The following is an 18,848-nucleotide window of genomic DNA, read 5'->3' as shown; positions in this document are numbered from 1 at the left end:
TTACGATTAAAGTAAAAAACTTCGTGGTAATTAATTTAATATTGATGATTAAAGTGTATTATTTCTTAAATTATTTTAGTTCTATTGAATTTCTTTTGTAGCATCTAATTTTTTTTTTTTCAGCAGAAATAAATTATAAAAATTTTTGTGGGAAAACATGAAGATAGATGAGCAAAAGCACCATATTTGTTGGTTAACCTGAAAATTAATCATTTTGACATCTATGTCATATAAATTTTGTCTGTAATTATCTGCCAGTGAAGGTTTTTAATGCCATCTAATGTTTATTTTGAATTTCGCTATCATCTCGCAAAACATTCGAATTTAAATTGTTCACGCGGTCAATATTTTCTTGTGAAAGGATCTTTAGCTGAAATAAGAAAATGGGAAAAGTTAAAACGTAATTTATAAATACATATTTTTAGAGCCACGACCAACAAAGCTTAATATTTATAACCTGTAGACTACAAGTAATAGGCCTAGCTTTACATCTTCCAGGGCTATATGAAAAACTCAAAGAAGACACTGAATACAATGAAATTCGATAAATTTGCAGTGGACCACATAATTTAGATAAGATGAAAGCAACAATGTTATTTGATGCCTTTTTTACGCTCTTTCATAATTTAAGAATCACTCCTGGGGCTAGTTGCATCTTAGGTAAATTTTTGGCAGTTCATAGTAGGCTATTGACTTATGAATAAAGTGAACATACCACTTGACGCCTTCATTTTATGCTCATCATGAATATAATAATAATTTTTGTCAGAAATGAATTTTACCCCACCCCTATATATATATAGGCCTATATAGCCTATATATATATATATATATATATATATATATATATATATATATATATATATATATATATATATATATATATATATATATATATATATATATATATATATATATATATTTATATGGTATAAATTTAGAGTTGGTACTGTTGACAAGGAAACATGTTAAGAAAACAATTCTTACTTTAAAATATGTATAATGATCCTGGTTAATATATTATCCAAGGGGAGAACCTTTATCATCAAGTCTTTCCTCTAAAAATCCTTCTTTTTCCAACTTAAAAAAAGAAATTTCAATTTAAATGCAATGGGTAAATCTTTTGAAATTGCCGCCATAATAAATTGTTTCTATAGATAGTGTTCATTCTGGCCAAGTTCTACGGACAAGATCCTGGCCAAGTCATAATAAGCATAAAAAAAGGTGGTAAATATTTACCAAATCATATTATTGACTTACAAACAAAGTAAACATACCACTCAATGCATTTTTTATGCTCTTTCCAAGTATAATAATGATTTTTGTTGGAAATAAATTCTACCCCCACCCCTATATATACCAATTCAGGGTATATATTTGCCCTTTAGGGGGTTGGGGTATATTTTATTTCTGATGTAAAAGGGAGGTAAGTTTAAACTTTACCTCTACCCCCCTAATGTGTAAATATATACCCTGAATTGGTATATATAGGGGTGGGGTTAGAATTCATTTCCAACAAAAATGATTATTATATTTGGAAAGAGCATAAAAAAAGGCATTACCTTAAATTGCAGCTAGGAGCAATCTAAGGATTTCTCCTTGTAGAGCTCTGGAATGATGATTAATTGTATTCAAGAATCACTGGTGACCAGGTGCTGCTCCATATTCAATAGCATCCAAATTGGATTTACACTCTTTGGAGGACCACTCAGCATCTAGCTTTTGTTTAAAAACATCAATGGATTCAGCAGTAACAGTTTCATTAGATAGTTTGTTCCAATTGTTGACAATACGTGTTGAGAAGAATTGAGTACAGACTCTAGGTGTTGTAGACTGCTTGACAAGTTTCAGTTGATGACCTCTAGTTCTTGAATTGGTGCTAACAGCAGGGAATAATGCTGGGAGAATATTAGCCCTCAATAACTTAAAGGCTAAAATGGCATCCCCTCTATTTCTCCTGTATTCAAGTGTAGGGAGATTCAACTTTGATAGTCTTCAAGAACTTTTATATCTTTTTTAAAATATGGAGAGGCAAGTGACATTCCAACTTCAAGCTTAGGACGTACAAGTCCCTTATAAAGAAGACTTATGACTTTAGAGGAACAAGTGGACATGGTACGCTTAATCAAACCCAAGATTGAACTAGCCCCAGCTGCAGATCTCTTAGCATGTGTGCTGAATTTTAACATGTGTGCGGCATTGAGTGGTATGTTTACCTTATTTGAAAGTCAATAATATGATTTGGTAAATATTTACCAAAAAGGCATCAAGTGGTATGTTTACTTTATCTGTAACTTAATAATATGAACTGCCAAAAATTTACTGCATCTTGAGCCCTGAAGGTATTTTATATGACTAATGAAAGAACATAAAAAAGGCATCAAATGACATTTTCACTTTCATCTTAGCTAAATTATGTGGCCCACTGCAAACTTACCTGAAATTCTTACTTGATAGTACTGCTGTTCTTTTGCACTAAGATCTCACATCTTTCTGCAAAGATTTCCATTCTTTTAACTCATCTTTGTTCTAAGATCTTACAGCTCACTGATGTTAGCAAAAAGTGTGAAAGATGCCATCTTTCTACCATATAGAACAGTGACAAGAGATCTTTGATGATATACTCATCATTGTTCTTATACCACTGATCAGAGCAGAACAATGAAAGACATTTGCAAAAGAATGCTATAAGATGTAAGTTCTTAGCGCTAAGATTTCACTTTTAAGCATTCTTTGTTAAAGGATTTAAGATCTTAGTACAGAGATGAGCAAAAGAACAGCCCTAATATGCAGCATGCTTCCATTAATTAAATTTGTCATTTTTTTATCCAATTTGAAAATTCATTTAACATTATAGACTGTTTATAGTCAGAATTAGCCTAAAATCCCTATTGTTCTCACTCAGGCAAAACTAAGGTTTATCAGAGTTAAGAATACAGATGCATAGCCTATTTTAAGAAAGAAGAATAGGTAAGATGAAATTCTAGTTAAGCTACTTTTCTGGTTATGTGAGGAAAATGAGACTTTCAGGGATGAGTCTACAGGCTAAAGTATGCCCCGGGAAGGTATTTTGAAGTACCTACCTCCACTCCTTCTTTCTTTAGAGGGTCCTGAGCTTTTATGACCTTTAAAAATCTCTGTGTTTTAAAAGTGAAACCTTCTAAAATAAATCTTCCGCTTGAATGAAGCACCAAATCTGTTTTCTGCTTCACAACCTTGCTCAATCCTAATTTATAAGATTTTAAAGATATGCAAATACATTTCCTAAATTAAAAAAAAAACATTGATGTGGCTTAAAATTCTACTCAAATAATAAGAATTGTAATTTCAGAACTAAAGCCAGAGAAAAAGAACCTGATAACTGAAAATTAAGGTAAAATGTTGCTTTGTTAAAATTTCAATCAGTATAGACCTGTCAAGTAAGCAAAATTCTAAGACATAGAAATCAGAAAAGGGTTAACATAGAAGCTTGACAATACCTTCCCAGAGTATGTTTTTTGCCCTGGATTCATTACTGAAAGTTTCATTTTTTTTTTAACCTAACCCTTTTTAAAGATAGTGTAAAGCAGCTAAACTAGAATTTGACCATAGGTTATAAGTTCTTAGTATGTTAAGAAGGTTTTTTCATATATTTAGCAAGGAAGAAAATTAACTTAGGCCTACATTGCTGGATATATTTACAGCTATATGATCAAATATGCTATAATAATTGCTTCTAAGGCAAATTCCATTTTGAGCCCCAAAAGGCTAATTATTTTTTTTTTCTTCAAATTACAGCTAGGAGTAATCCAAGGATTTCTCCCTGTTGAGCTGTGGAATGATGAATAGTTGTATGCAGGTTCACTGGTGACCAGGTGCTGTTGCATCTTTAGTAGTATTCCAATTGAGTTTACACTCTCTGGAGGACCATTCAGCATCTAGCCTTTGTTTAAAAACATCAATGGATTCAGCAGTAACTGTTTCATTAGATAATTTTTTCCAATTATTGACAATACATGTTGAGAAGAATTGAGTACGGACTCTAGAAGTTGTAGACTGCTTGACAAGTTTCAGCTGATGCCCTCTGGTTTTTGAATTGGTACCAACAGTAGCCTAGGAAATAATGCTGGGAGAATATTAGCCCTCGATGATTTAAAGGTTAACATGGCATCCCCTCTATTTCTCCTCTAAACAAGTGTAGGGAGATTCAGCTTTGATAGTCTTACAGGGTAGAAAAGCTCTTGCATGCCAGATATCACTTTAGTAGAATGTCTCTGCACATCTGCCAATGTCTCTGAACATTTCCAGCAAGAGACATTCCAACTTCAAGCTTAGAACACACAAGTCCCTTATAAAGAAGACTGATGACTTAGGGGAACAAGAGGAAATAGTATGCCTAATTAGTCCCAAGGTCAAACTAGCACCAACAGCAGACCTCTTATCTTGAGTGCTGAATTTTAGTTCATTGTCAATAGTGACACCAAGATCTTGCTCATATTTACAGAGGAGAGTGGGTGACCTAAGAAAAAATAAGAGCAGCAAGGATTCAGTTTACCAAAGCAAATGATATGGCACTTGGCAACATTGAATTCAAGAAGCCAGGCCTAAGCCCATTGACTCAGCAGTTGAAGATTATTTTGTAGCAGGGAATGATCTTCACAGGATAAAGCTGGTTCAAGAAGCTTCATGTGATCTGCATAAAGAGTGTATTTACTGCTGATAATGGAAGGAGCATCATTGATGAAGATATTAAATAGTGTAGGACCCAAGAAACTTCCCTGAGGAACTCAACTCAGAACACACATTGAGGAAGAAAGAAAAAAATTACCAGAGTTGGCAAATAACTGGACACATTGGTTTTGCAAATAAAGAAAATCAAGGATCCAGAGCAGGGATTTCTCCTCAAGCTTTACTGAATGCAATTTAATTGCAAATTGATTGCAACACACTTTGTCAAAAGCTTCAGAAAAGTCAAGCAGAATCATGTCAGCAGGCACCCCAATATCCAGCAATTTGGTGATATGATCATATGATTCAAGGAGATTGATCTCAACAGATCTTCCAGAACAAAAGCCATGTTGTGAACTATGTAAAACATTGTTTGCTTCAAGGTGTTTAACAACTGCAGAGTTGATTATTCTTTCAAGAACCTTAACAACTGCTGATGTCATGCTGATGGGTTGATAATTTTTGGCAAGTTCCTTTCTACCTTTTTTAAAAATAGGAATTATATGTACAGTTTTCCAATCCTGAGGTAGTCTAGAAAGATTTAATGATAAATTGAACAACAGGGAAAGAGGTTGTCACAAAACTGTATGATATTCATGTAGGATATGTGGGTGAATGTTGTCTGAGCCAGCAGATTTATTCAGTTTGAGGAATGTGAGTTCCTTTAGAACCAAAGTATCTGTAATCAGAATTGTCTCCATATTATGTGATACATCATAGAAAGGAGGTGTAGGATATACAATACTGGAGTCAGACAAAAAACAGAAGAGAAATATTGTTTGAAAATTTCAACTTTCAGTTCAGGATCTGCAACTGATTTACTATCATGCAGGATATCTGGGATTGTGCATCTGCTGCTACATTTTGAGTGGCATAACGCCAGAAATATTTAGGGTTATCCTTAACTTCCTCAGCCAGTTTTTCCTCAAACCTTCTCTTCAACTCCTTTATTTGGTTTGTTGTGGGATTACAAAACGATTTGAAGACTAGATAATTTTCTGTGGTCCTATTTTTTCTTTAGTGATTCCATGCTCTGTGTTTTCGATTGATTAGCTTGCTTACTTTAGTGGTTAAACAAGGTAAACTCTTTGCCTGTTTTACATGAAAAATTCTGCATGACTTTTCAATATTTAGAATTTCCATTTTTACATTTGACCAACTCTCCTCAAGATCATCGGTAATAAGTGTTTTCCAGTTGACTTTGGCAAGTTTATCAGAGACTATTTTGTAGTTTACATATTTTTGTTGCTTAGAGAAAGGTTGTTTGGTAGGCAAACATAGCTCTAAAATAATTACTAAATGGTCGCTATTACCAACAGGTGTGGTTATTACATTCTTAATAAGTAGACCAGGGTTACTGAGTATAACTAGATTAAGAATGTTAGAGACTTGACCTTCCCTATAACGAGTTGGTTGTGAGATTGTTTGACAGAGGGTATTGTTATTTGTTTTTACTAGGTTATTGTTTTTAGACTGCAATGTTAAGTTAAAAACTAATTGGATATTAAAAATTAGCTTTCAAATTTTGCTATTCAACTTGTCATCGAATCTTTCCAGACTACCACTGGATTTGAAAAGTACCTGTATTATTCTAATATTTAAGAAAGGTAGAGAGGACCTTGCTGAAAATGAAAGGACCTTTACTGGCGTGCTTGATCCACTCTCTTAGTCTTCAGTAACTTTGCAAAGTATTCCTTCCATCTTTCTAATTCTACACTTTCATCTTCAAGCCTTTCACAAGATTCCAATCTTGCTGTTCATATTTTTGGAGGTTTCCCTTTGCTCAGGTCTCTGGCATGCTTGAACAGGGACATAACATGACCCTTACAAGCAGTTTCTTCCAGTTTGTCAGCCATTTTATCAACAAATTGTTGCTTATCATGGAGAAGATGATACAATTCTTAGCCTGCATGTCCACCTAGCCTGCATGCCAGCCATTATTGCCTTTAGTTTCAAGCCCTCAACACATTGCTGGAAGTAGTCACATGGAAGGCCTTGTTCTATATCAAATGCAACCTTGGTCAGTTCCTATCATTTATCAGTAGCACCCAGACAAAGCTATTATGCTAGCTGAGGACTGTCTGGACTGGAGAAGACAATACCTCTCTTTCTATGTTGGACCACCAGCAGGAGCAATAATCTCTCCAAAAAAAGTACCATGTCATTCACTTTGGCAAAATGAATCCTTGTTCCTCTTATTTTCTCTCAGGCCACCCAATCTCTCTGTAAATGATAAGTGAGATCTTGGAGTCACTGTTATCAGCAAATTAAAACTCAGTACTGATCCTAAGAAGCCTGCTGCTGGTGCTAGTTCAACTCTAGGGCTGATTGAGTGTACCCCTTTTCACTTGTTCCCCCAAAGTCATTAGTCTTCTGTATAAGGGACTAGTTTGTCCCAAGCTTGAAGTTGAAATGCCTCTAGCCAGGGCTGTATCCAGGAATTTTTTTCAGGGGGGGGGGGTCAGTTCCTATCATTATTCAGTAGCACCCAGACAAAGCTATTATGCTGGCTCAGGACTGTCTGGACTGGAGAAGACAAGTACCTCTCTTTCTATGCTGGACCACCAGCAAGAGCAATAATCTCTGAAGAAAAGTACCATGTCATTCACGTTGACAAAATGAATCCTTGTTCCTCTGATTTTCTCTCAGGCCACCCAATCTCCTTTGTAAATGATAAGTGAGATCTTGGTGTCACCATTTTCAGCAAATTAAAACTCAGTACCCATGCTAAGAAGCCCACTGCTGGTGCTAGTTCAACTCTGGAGCTGATTAAATGTACCCCTTTCCACTTGTTCCCCCAAAGTCATTAGTCTTCTGTATAAGGGACTAGTTTGTCCCAAGCTTGAAGTTGAAATGCCTCTAGCCAGGGCTGTATCCAGGAATTTTTTTCAGGGGGGGGGGTACAAAAAAATTATAAAGCATCAAAAAAAAATTATATTCGTTTTGTTACAAGTCCAACAAAAATTTGGGGTGGGGGGGGGATCAACCCCCCCCCCCTTCTGGATATGGCCTTGCATCTAGCATGCCTTTTAAGCAGTCAACCCTAGCCAGAGTCCACACTCAACTCTTTTGGTCAAGAATCATCAACAGCTGCAATAAGTCTCTGGAGACACAGTTACTGCTGATTGTATTGACATTTCAAACAAAGGCTTGATGCTGAGTGATGCTTGAGGGAATGTAAACCTGACTGGGAAGCTACAGATCATCCAAATGCACCTGGGCATTAGACAACAATGAAAACAACTACAATCATCAACTCTGGAGCTTCACAAGGAAAAATCCTTAGATTGGTCCAAGCTGCATTTTAAGGTAGTTTAAAGAGCCGTTAAACAATTCTATGGTGTTTCATTGCCGTGCTAGCAATAAAGAAAAAATAAGTGGGAAAAAGGGACACATTTGTGCTACCCATGCCAAAATGTGGTTTTATTTTTTGTTAAAGGTACGTGCTGCAAGTTCTGTTTGTATGGTTTTTAGCATGCACTGAAAATAATTGGAATTACAGATGACTGTCTCTCTTGGTTCACTCTATCATCTGTCACTCTCAGTTTTATGCTTTTAGGTTCTTTTCCAGGTCAATTCCATCTCCTTTCTGCTATCTCTTTAGGTTGACATCTGAACAACATAATCAAAGTACCTTATCTGCTTTTGACATCTGGGTGAGACAAACACCAACAGTATGCTTTGATTTTTCCCTAGATGTGACTTGTGCTAAAGAGTGGAACATGATTCTGCAAGAGCTGAGATATAAGAGCTCATTTGGGTTCCTCAAAAATAATTTAACAAAACGTTTAGTGAAAGGTCAATTAATTAGAAGTTAATTTGGATTAAAACAAGTTTTAGTGTTTAAGATTATTTTTATTATTTTATTGTAAATTAGGTGAGGTGATTGTGCTTCCAGGGGGAAGGGAGGAACCCAATAGTTAAGGAAATAATAAGCAATTGTGGATGAGGCATGTGGTTGTCTTGGGAGTGAAGTGAGAGCTGTTCTGCATAATAGTGATGAATATTTATATTTATGGGTCTCAACATCCAATGTGTGGCAGAGCAGTCTTTTTATGTTATTTTATTTTGTTTTCTTTTTAAAATAAACATAATTGAACTAAGACGACATACTTTTGTTTTGCTTTAATGTCTTTTTGGAGGGGTTTTATGGGTTTTCTTAATTGTCCTGCAAATTTTGTTTACAAAATAATATTTTACTATTAAGACTAATACATATAATAATTACCATTCCTAAATCAGTCACAAATTTAATTTTTTCTCACTAGATTGTTTTGTTTTTTTTAAGTATATTTTTAAGTGTTTGGTTACTATGGATTGTTTTGAGCCCCCTTAATGGCGCAAGATTGAATTTGTCCCAGAATCTCTTATTAGATTTGGAAAGAGCAGAAAAAAGGCATCAAGTGATGTATTCACTTTCATCCTAGCTAAGTTGTATGAAAAAGCATATATTTACCAAAGAATAGAGTCTTCAAAATATTCTAAAGCAGAGAGAAATATATTATTAGGACTAACCAATCTTTGGAACCATTAGGACGGGGATGGGTATTGTTTATTCTCAGAAAGTTGACCATGATATTAGAAAATAGCTTAGAATAAGCAATCTAGTGGTATTTCATTACAAGTGTAGAATAGCAGAACTATAGAAGGACACATGATAGAACAAAAGGAGATACAATGTTAGATTGCCATTTCATGCTCATTTTATTTGTTATATGTTTATATGTTATATGTTATTGAAAATCCATGCACAGCTCCCTCCCCTAAATTCTCATATAGCCCTAGGCTATATAAATAACTAGCATAATAATTGTTGAATTCTTAATTCTATGATTCATTGACACTTACAGTATATTATAAAGAAAAAATTTTATCATTTCTTCTTTGTTCTTGTATGCTGGATTCCTAGGTAATGAAGCCCCTGAAAAGTAGTTTATGAATATCAAACAAACAATGAAATAATATAGATTTCCAATTTGTAGTAACAGTTCTTAAGAAGGAAGATGTTATTATTTAAAGCTGAAAATTACTTTTATTGTATTTTAACTCCCACATTCAGAAAAATACATTTGTATATTCTTCTTTTATTTGTATTATATTCTATCTGTATTATATTTTGTCTTTGTGTTATATTCTATATTATTTGTATTCTTTTTAAAATTCTCCCTAAATCAGCTACCATTTGCTCTCAAATCAATTTTTGCAATATTGCATTGTTGCAGCACACCTGTCAATGCCTAGTTACATCTGAGATGCAATGACTAACACTAAACCTATGCTAAATTTGAAAGAAATCTAGTAGAATAGGCTTAATGTGCTCTATCTGGACTTTTATTCTTGGCAAGACACCTCGTAGGGATTATTTGGGATTCTACCTCAAATATTTATTTTAGGTTGAGACTTATTTTCATTGTCTCTCAACCCTTAAAAGCACAGATGAAGGAGAGGCGTGATGTCAGAAGCACAGGTTTAGATACATATTTGAGCTGTATATTCCATTTTTTAAGGTTTTATTTGCTTAATGAAAAACTTCTACAAGAATATAAAAAGTCAGTGCCCTAGGCAGGACGCAAGGTATTGCAAATACCATCTTTGGTCCTAATTTTGGCTCTACATCCATTCCTGAATATTTGACTAACCTAATTCAACTACTTTCTTACAAACGAAAAAGCCCCTGTAGGGGTGAGAGGTGTAGGGGGGCCAATTAGGGAGGTAATTTCTCCCTCCTAGACTTTGAAAAATACCTTCTTATTTCTATTTCATAGCTGCCCCCCTACATTTTTGTGAATCAGCACCACTGTTTGATTGAGGAAACTAAAGATAAATCTCTGCTTGACTTAACTTATTATTTTGTTTTCCGTTGAAGAAAAAATTTGCATTAATAGCAGCAATACAATCAAACAGTTCGTGGTAACAAACTGTAAGTAAGGAGCGACCTGGCTCAATGGTAACCGAAACTCTAAAAAACGGAATTTTGATACCAATAGATACATCAAAATAATCAGATTTTAATTCTTATTTCAAATATATAAGTTTCATCAAGTTTAATTTTACCTATCAAAAGTTACGCGCCTGAGAAAATTTGGCTGATTTTCAAAAAAGGGGGAAAGACCCCCTAAAAGTTATAGAACCTTAATGAAAATCACACCATCATATTCAGCGTATCAGAGAACCCTACTGTAGAGGTTTCAAGCTCCTATCTGCAAAAATGTGGAATTTTCCATTTTTTGCCAGAAGAAAGATCACCACGGATGCGTTTTTTTTTTTTTTTTTTTTTTTTTCAGGGGTGATCGTATCGACCGAGTGGTCCTAGAATATCGTGGGAGGGCTCATTTGAACGGAAATTGAAAGTTCTGATTTTCGAAAAAAGGGGGAAAGACCCCCTAAAAGTTATAGAACCTTAATGAAAATCACACCATCATATTCCGCGTGTCAGAGAACCCTACTGTAGAGGTTTCAAGCTCCTATATACAAAAATGTGGAATTTTGCATTTTTTGCCAGAAGAAAGATCACGGATGCGTGTTTATTTATATTTTATTTTTTTCCCCAGAGGTATCGACCCAGTGGTCCTAGAATATCGTGGGGTGCTTATTGGAACGAACATCAAAAGTTCAAGTGCCCTTTTTAATTGACCAAAAAAAATGGAGGGCAACTAAGCCCCCTCCCACGCTCATTGTTTTCCCAAAGTCACCTGATCAAAATTTTGAGATAGCCATTTGTTCAGCATGTTCGAAAATGTTATAAATATGTCTTTTAGGATTACTTAATCCCCCGAAGTTCCCGGGAGGAGGGCTGAAAGTTATGAACTTTACCCAATGTTAACATGTAGTATTGGTTATTGGGAAGTATACAGTACAGACGTTTTCAAGAGAGATTTTTCCTGGTAGTGGGGGGGGGGCAGGAACGTACGAAGGGGGGGGCTTCGGGCCCGGGCTCCCCCGAAATCTCACGATTTTTTTCATTTTCCCATAATTTTCTGATTTTTCTCACAGAATAATGGGTTTGAAGGATTTGCCCCCCCCCCCCCCCCCGAAACAAATTCCTGCATACGTGCCTGGGGTCGGGGGTTATGTAGGAGGATCTTTCCATGAAGGAAGTTTTCATGGGGGAAGGGACATTGCTATGAAGGGGACGCCGGACTTCCCAGCATTATTTAAAAAAAGATCAGGAATTAAATATAAAACAACAAGTTTTTTAACTGCAACAGCAGCAACATCAAAACTTTAAACGAATAGAAAATATTACATTTATGATTGGGTTCACCCCCTAGTCAATACCTCGCTCTTTAAGCCAGAGATTTTTTAGTACTTTCATAAGAGCTATTTATTCTAATTAACAGCCTTTGTGATTAAGTGGTCATTTTTAAAGAATTGGAACAAAATTCGAACTTTCGCTTAAAGAGCAAGGCAACCGACTGACTTTAATTTAGAGATTAGACAATAAAAACGGTACTTGTGCACAATATGGTACACACCGCTGTACACTGTATCAAGGAAACCAGACACGAAACCCGTCAAACGGCTATTTGCAAGAGATAAATGATTGCAAAGCGTGGTTTCTCAGTGAGTATACAATATTTAAACAATTGTTTTTTGGGATTTAGGGGGGAAAAGGTACCTAGGTTAGGTTCCGTATGTAATATATGTTATGCCTTACCTCCGCAAGTTATTCGTAAGTTACGTATATTTATTACTAATAAAAACTTTCGTAAATAAAATTAAACAAGTTTCGAGAAAGCCATTTAACCAAATAAAAGTAAATTAATATGAAAATTTTGTTTTAATTATTCATGTACTGTGAGCCAAGATCAAAACTTGCATTTATTCAAAAACGTTCAAAAATCAAATTAAAAAAAAACAAGTTTTTTTTAACTGAAAGTAAGGAGCGACATTAAAACTTAAAACGAACAGAAATTATTCCGTATATGAAAGGGGCTGTCCCCTCCTCAATGCCTCGCTCTTTACGCTAAAGTTTGACTTTCTCACAACTCTATTTTTTTTTAACAATAAAAAACTTTAGCGTAAAGAGCGAGGCGTTGAGGAGGGGACAGCCCCTTTCATATACGGAATAATTTCTGTTCGTTTTAAGTTTTAATGTCGCTCCTTACTTTCAGTTAAAAAAACTTGTTTTTTATTTAATACTAGACAAACGTGTATACAGGTCCAATCCATAGGGATGAGGGAGAGGATATACACCTTTCCTTCCTATGAGCTGGTTATGATATTTGGCTGACTCACTTGGCTTATGCAGTAAATATCTCTCTGTTTAGCTGTACAGGGCCTGGTGTTTGATCCTACTGGCTGTAAGGTCGGGCAACAGTCTTGCGACCTATCCCTGTAAAAATACCTTGCAACTGAAGCATTGGTTGCTGGCATGCTGTGCACTATCAGTGGCTCTGGAGGATCTTTATCCTTTTTTTATCCTATAGGCTATGATAAATAGTATATAAGATGCTAATCTTTGCCATGATTGTCACTGGAAAAAAATTGCAGAACCATCAAAACTAAGGCAGAGAAACTTTATCATTAATGAAACGTTCCTCTTATGATTAAACTCTTTTCCTCTGATTTGTGTAATGTTATTCATTTCCCTCTTGGAAAATCAGTAAGTAAAGGTTGTCCTCTCTATAGTAGTTTTCAAAGCAAAGTCTATTATAAGATGTTAAGAAAATGATCAGACAGGGATATCTCAAAGAGCTGAATGCTTAGACAATAATCCAGGTCACTCCAAAGTCAGATTTTCTGATACTAACACCTCAGGTTCAAAATAGTTGTCCTTTAGGTGTAAAGCTGGAAAAAAATGTCTGAGCTACTGCTTTAAAAGGTTCGTTTGTAATTATGAAGGCTATGACAGGCTTGTTTGTATTTTCCAAAATAATATTCAATGCTTTGATTCACTTGAAGCTCATGACTGGAGAGACATTCGAGAGACAAAGTAATGGGCAGTTCATTAAATGATGGGCTCTGTTTAATTGGTCCAGTTAAATTGCATATTTTGCATATGCTATTTAGTTTGAAATGTATGTGTCATTATAAGGCTATCTATTAGTTTGAATAAATATGTTGAAACAGAAATAGCATTTGCTAATCAGTTGTATGTGCTAATTAATTTGAAATGTATTTGCCATAATAATGCTGTCTAGTACCTTGAAGAAGTAATTTCAGTTACATATATTTCAAAACAACACACTGGCCTGTCTGTGTGCTTTTTGGTTTCTTTGTAGTATGCTGCAGGCTGATAGCCTATATTAAGAAATGCGCCTATTGGATAATTCTTTGAAACCTTCCTGACCTAAGTTTTACCTGTTCCCCAGAGGCACCAGTGGTATCAAGAAGAAGGTGCTAATCATACACCTGATTAGCTTCTGGAGCTGGGTCAACCCATTGAGGTGGGAAGAGTGTTTAGGTTTAGTGAACCATTGTAGTGGGGTATCTGATGTCAATTCTCTGTTTACGTCTACAAAGGAACTCTGGTTGCCCATGTAGCGCTGCTTTTGGGATTCTTTAGTTGCTGAATCTTATATCATGGCCTAATTATCTCCAGTTTGTCATGAGAGAGAAAGAGAGAGAAATTTGTTATAACAAACAACAGCTATAGTTTAACAACCTCCACAAGAAGTAAAAAACTTGTCAGAGGAGTGGCATTTTCTTCTCTTTTTGGTATTTTCATTGAAAAACTGACAAATTTGCTCTGCACAAGATACTGAAAAATGTATTCCTTGCCATTTTTGGAATTTCGACCACTGATTCTAGAATACTTTGATAATTTCCCCATTCTGTTTTTCACATTTGGTATCTACTGACATTGATAGAGCCTCAAGTCTGTTTGAAATTTCAAATTTAAAACCAAACTGTATTTCTCTCTAGTTTTGGTCCTAGGCATTTTCAGCTCGTCTATAGGCGCAGTCATCCTGCTGAAAGTGAGCGCTTAATCCTTTTTTGGCTGTGACCATCCAGTGACAGCCACAAATCCTGACGAGGAAGAAGACCCCTCCTATAGTGCAGTCACTGAGGAGAGTAATATCAATCAGAAACTTCTTGTTTTCGTTTTGTTTGCCAACACTGTGATCACTAAGAACTTCTGTCGAAATGAGCAGCTGTTCGTAATTTTTTCATTGTAGACACTTAGGTAGCAGTTGATGCTGTATCTCAGTATATCTTTTGCCAAACCATGGAGTGCCCTGTCGAAATGTTCTTTTGATGTGTCTGTTATATCATTTGTTGGCACTACGTGCCCCTACTGTGACTTTTGCACTTGCTCCCCCAGAGGGGGCTGTCGAGGCCCTTAGTCCACTTCATTAAGGCTCTGGGGGTTTCCATTTGACATCATTAGGGCAACTCTAGATTTTTGTCTGTATCTTGTTTCAGCTATAGGTGATTGCTATATTACCATCCAGATAATCAATTCATAATCAAGACATCAAATATATAAGAGGGCCAGAAAACCTAATCACTGATCATGCACTACTTTTACTACTTGTTCATCTTTGACAGCTGTGACTGTTTGCAGATGTCCTGGGAACGTTCTGAAGGTTATATTTTACATTTCTCTTTGTTCTGCCTGTTCCGCTGTGCACTTGGGACATTGAGGAAGAGCCTCCAATTCTCCTGTTTGTTTGATGCAGTAAACACAGCCTGCATAGGTCAGTCTGGTAGTTGTGCTCTAGTTCATTCCTGGGTCTTCCCCTACAATGGGTGCCCGTTTGTTGCCGGTGAAGGATAGCATGTAGAAGTTGCTAGTCATTCATTTGTAGAACGTGTTCTAAGTATCTCCATCTAATGACTCTGATAATTTTTATCTAGTGACACTTTGTATTGACTTGGTAAAAGAGCTTTACCATAACAAGAAAATTGATTTAGTAGGTAAATTCATTTACCTGAGTAAATGATGGTGGGTGTTGTGAAGATGAAAGAAGTGTGTTTCTTAGGGAAGGGTGTAGGGTGTTTCTTAGGGAAGAATCGGAAAATAAATTGACAAAATAAGATTGCAATATTATTAGTTAAGGTAATGACAGTGGTCAAGTATGGTTGTGACACATGGCTGATTTGAAAGAGTGACGAAAATTTGTCAAATGCTTTCCAGTAGAGCCCGACCGATACGGATTTTTTGGGTCCAATACCAATATAATTTCCCGATAAATTCCCCTCCGAAAAAAAACCTTACCTAAAGTTTAAACCCCCGATTCTTTGCCCATAGTAGGCCTACTACTCACGCGTTTCTCCCTAGTCTATTACATACCAAAGAACAGCCTCAACAATTCACTGTGGATTCTAAAAGTTAGGCCATTTACAAGAATTGTTTGTTTCTTTACTTTTTCTAATCAGCAGCTTCTGAGCACACAAACGAAATGGCAGATATTTACAGAAGTGACAAATTAATCAAAGAAGGTGGTTGAGTTACATAAAACCAAATACGTGAAATTCTGATTGAAAGAAGTGAAAATCTGATTCAATAAGAATATTTATGGAAATGGATTATTCCAGATTTCAATAGAGGGACTTTGAATTTTAATCATTCACATATTAATGTGATAACTTTAATTTACATTCACATGATATGGTCTCTTACTAACTAATTCATGCTAGGCACACTGGATACAAGGGTGCAGCTATGGTTTTAAGTTTGGAGAAGGGATTTAAAGAATGCGTTGACAAAATCGTCCATTGTGGCCAAAAAATGCAGACACACAAGCTAATTTTCCAAGGTAAATAGGTGAATTTTCTAAGGTGTTGACATGTAGCGGTTACATCTTGGAACTCCCCCCTACACACCCTACTGTGCCTCTCTCCCCCTTAGCTGCGCCCTGAATGGATATCATGGTTTTAACCAATTGAATCTTGGGTCTTCTACTCATGCAAGTGAACATTCATTGAACAGAAATGTATGGTCTATTGTATTCTTTTTAGTTGTTTTGGTAGAAGATTTACGTTCTTGAAGTTACCATACATTTAGAACATTGCCGCACCAGGTGTGTATTGACAATAAATATAATTTGACTTCATTTGACTAGCCGCTGCTGCTCTCTCCGCCATGGCCAGACTTAGCTGGTGGCTCTGGCCCCAAGGACTGGACAAGCAAAAATTACCTGAGGAAATCTGGTACCATCTTCTGGCCAAGTTCCGCATAAAAAAAATTGTATCGGTCGATAAACGATATTTTTTCGATAACCAATAATTTTTCCAATATCCGATAATGACACTAACCCTAATATCGGCCAGATAATATCGGTTGGGCCCTACTTTCCAGGGTTTAAATGCTCAAATTTGTTTATGATTGTTTTTATTCACGGAAAAAGTAAGCTAACCAGGTTTCTCCAAATTTTTAATCCATGGGTGAAATGGCCTGGTTGATCTCATATGGAATGACCCATTCAAAGCAATTTAAAGAGGTAAAACTAAACAGTGAGGCGGTTGCCCTTTCTCGTTTTGGATTCCTGTCTTAGTTCACCACCAACAGAATAGCTCATTATCCCTATTCTTGGGGGAAGACTCCCAAGTAGAAGAAGGCTTTTTGTACCTAAAAACCTGGCATAAATCCAGGAAAAAATCTGCATCCCTGTTGAATTTGTTGGGAAAGAAAATTTAGTTACAGATTTAGATTAACACTCCGCTAAAACCTATGTTGCCCGTTTGATCATTCCACTCCTTTGACCAAAAATGCAAAAAAAGGGGGGGCAGTATTTGCTGTGAATTGCAGAAGATCACCAAACCATTGCAGATTGAACCAAGAAAGTTAAATCAATAGAAAGAGCTGGTAATAGTCTCAATTTTCTTGTGGAAAAAGATTTAAGGCTTTTGAATTATTCAATGGCTTTTAGTAGGCAGGGATTGATCTAGAGCAAAATCTTGGGGGAGGTCCAATGGGACAAGGGCGTCAATGAGCAAAATTTGGGGGGGGACAAAGGTGCCAATAACTGACCAAATTTAGAAATTTATTTAAAAAAAAACAAGTAAAAAAGAAAAAAAAGGATAAAAGGGCACCAGAAAAATCTTGGGGGGGGTCCTCCCGGTCCCTCCTGGATCCGCCCGTGTTAGTAGTGTCATTGTGCTCTCCATTGAGATACACTGATACAAGAGAATTGTTAATTCATTACGTTATTTAAGGTTTGCTGAAAAATCAACAGAAGTGTAATTCTCACAACATTAGCTGCGTTTTTTTTTCGAAGTTCCGTGTTTCATGTTTCATATTCCAAGTTTCATGTTCTAGCCCAAAAACGCAGTTTATGTCGCTTTCGTGTTCTCTGTCCATGTTCCTGGTTGAACGTCTAAAAACGCATTTTAGGAAAAGTGGCAAAATATTCAAAACTGTGGAAACATGTGGAAAAATTCTGAGCTTTTTACTTGCCTGTTTTCTTGAACACATATGTTTCACCTTGGCCTCTATTCAAAAACGCATATTCAGCAGGATCTATGTCCATTTTCTTCCCTTCCATCTTATCCTTTCTTTTGTCATCTACAGATAACTTTTTTCTATCTCGATAGGGACCAATCGAACACGCAACACGCACAAAGAGCAAGTTCTAAGTTTGAGGAAACAGAAAGTCGAACAGGCAACATGATGTTTCGTGTTTCGCAAAAAAAACGAAGTTTTGTTAAAACATGCTGTTACGTGTTTTGTCGAAAACGCAAAAATGGCAAAACACGATTAAACCACGGAACCAACCACCAAAAAAAAACGCCACTATTGAAAGACATACTTTGAAATTAAAAAATTTAAATTTTTCTGACAAATAAGTAATACACAGCCCTAGTATTGATTTTGACTCTGATATTTCATTCTGGTTGTTCTTGATCTTTGATTTTTCCATTTTTGTTTAGAAAGAATCTTACAAATTTTATGGCAACTAGTACTCCAATTGCGTCTAGTAAAGGTAAAGGCCTTCCTCAAATGAAGTTCAAATCCACGCCAATTAGAACAGAGAAGAAGAAGACACCTGCCATAGAAAGGAGAAGAAGTGAAGCAAATGCTGAGGTATAATGATATGTTGGCTTCCTCAATTTTTCTTTTCTATTTTTCTGAATTTTAAGCTTCTTGAGATCTAACTGTTCATTTTTCATGGGGAACAACTTTCTGGAGCAAGGGTGCCAATTCACAAACATGTGAAAGACTGGGCTAGGACTTTATTTTAATGAAGAAACGA

General features: G+C 35.9%; 1 protein-coding gene across 1 annotated transcript in view; it reads left to right on the top strand.

Annotated features, from left to right (window-relative positions):
- The first annotated feature begins 308 nt into the window (after nt 1–308).
- LOC148941947 (uncharacterized) overlaps nt 309–18,848 on the top strand; it is a 39,091-nt gene continuing 20,551 nt past the window's right edge. Inside the window, exons 1-2 of the mRNA XM_089103407.1 lie at nt 309–400; nt 18,526–18,679. Of these exons, the coding sequence (XP_088959533.1) occupies nt 384–400; nt 18,526–18,679 (171 nt within the window). The 5' untranslated portion in view covers nt 309–383. The remainder of the gene's footprint in view (nt 401–18,525; nt 18,680–18,848) is intronic.

This window comes from Artemia sp. Qi Xiang Cuo, chromosome 17 (assembly GCF_049724085.1).
Source record: "Artemia sp. Qi Xiang Cuo chromosome 17, ASM4972408v1, whole genome shotgun sequence".
Taxonomy (NCBI): Eukaryota; Metazoa; Arthropoda; class Branchiopoda; order Anostraca; family Artemiidae; genus Artemia; species Artemia sp. Qi Xiang Cuo.
The sequence above is the reverse complement of the archived record's forward strand: the minus strand, read 5'-3'. Positions and strand labels throughout refer to the sequence as shown.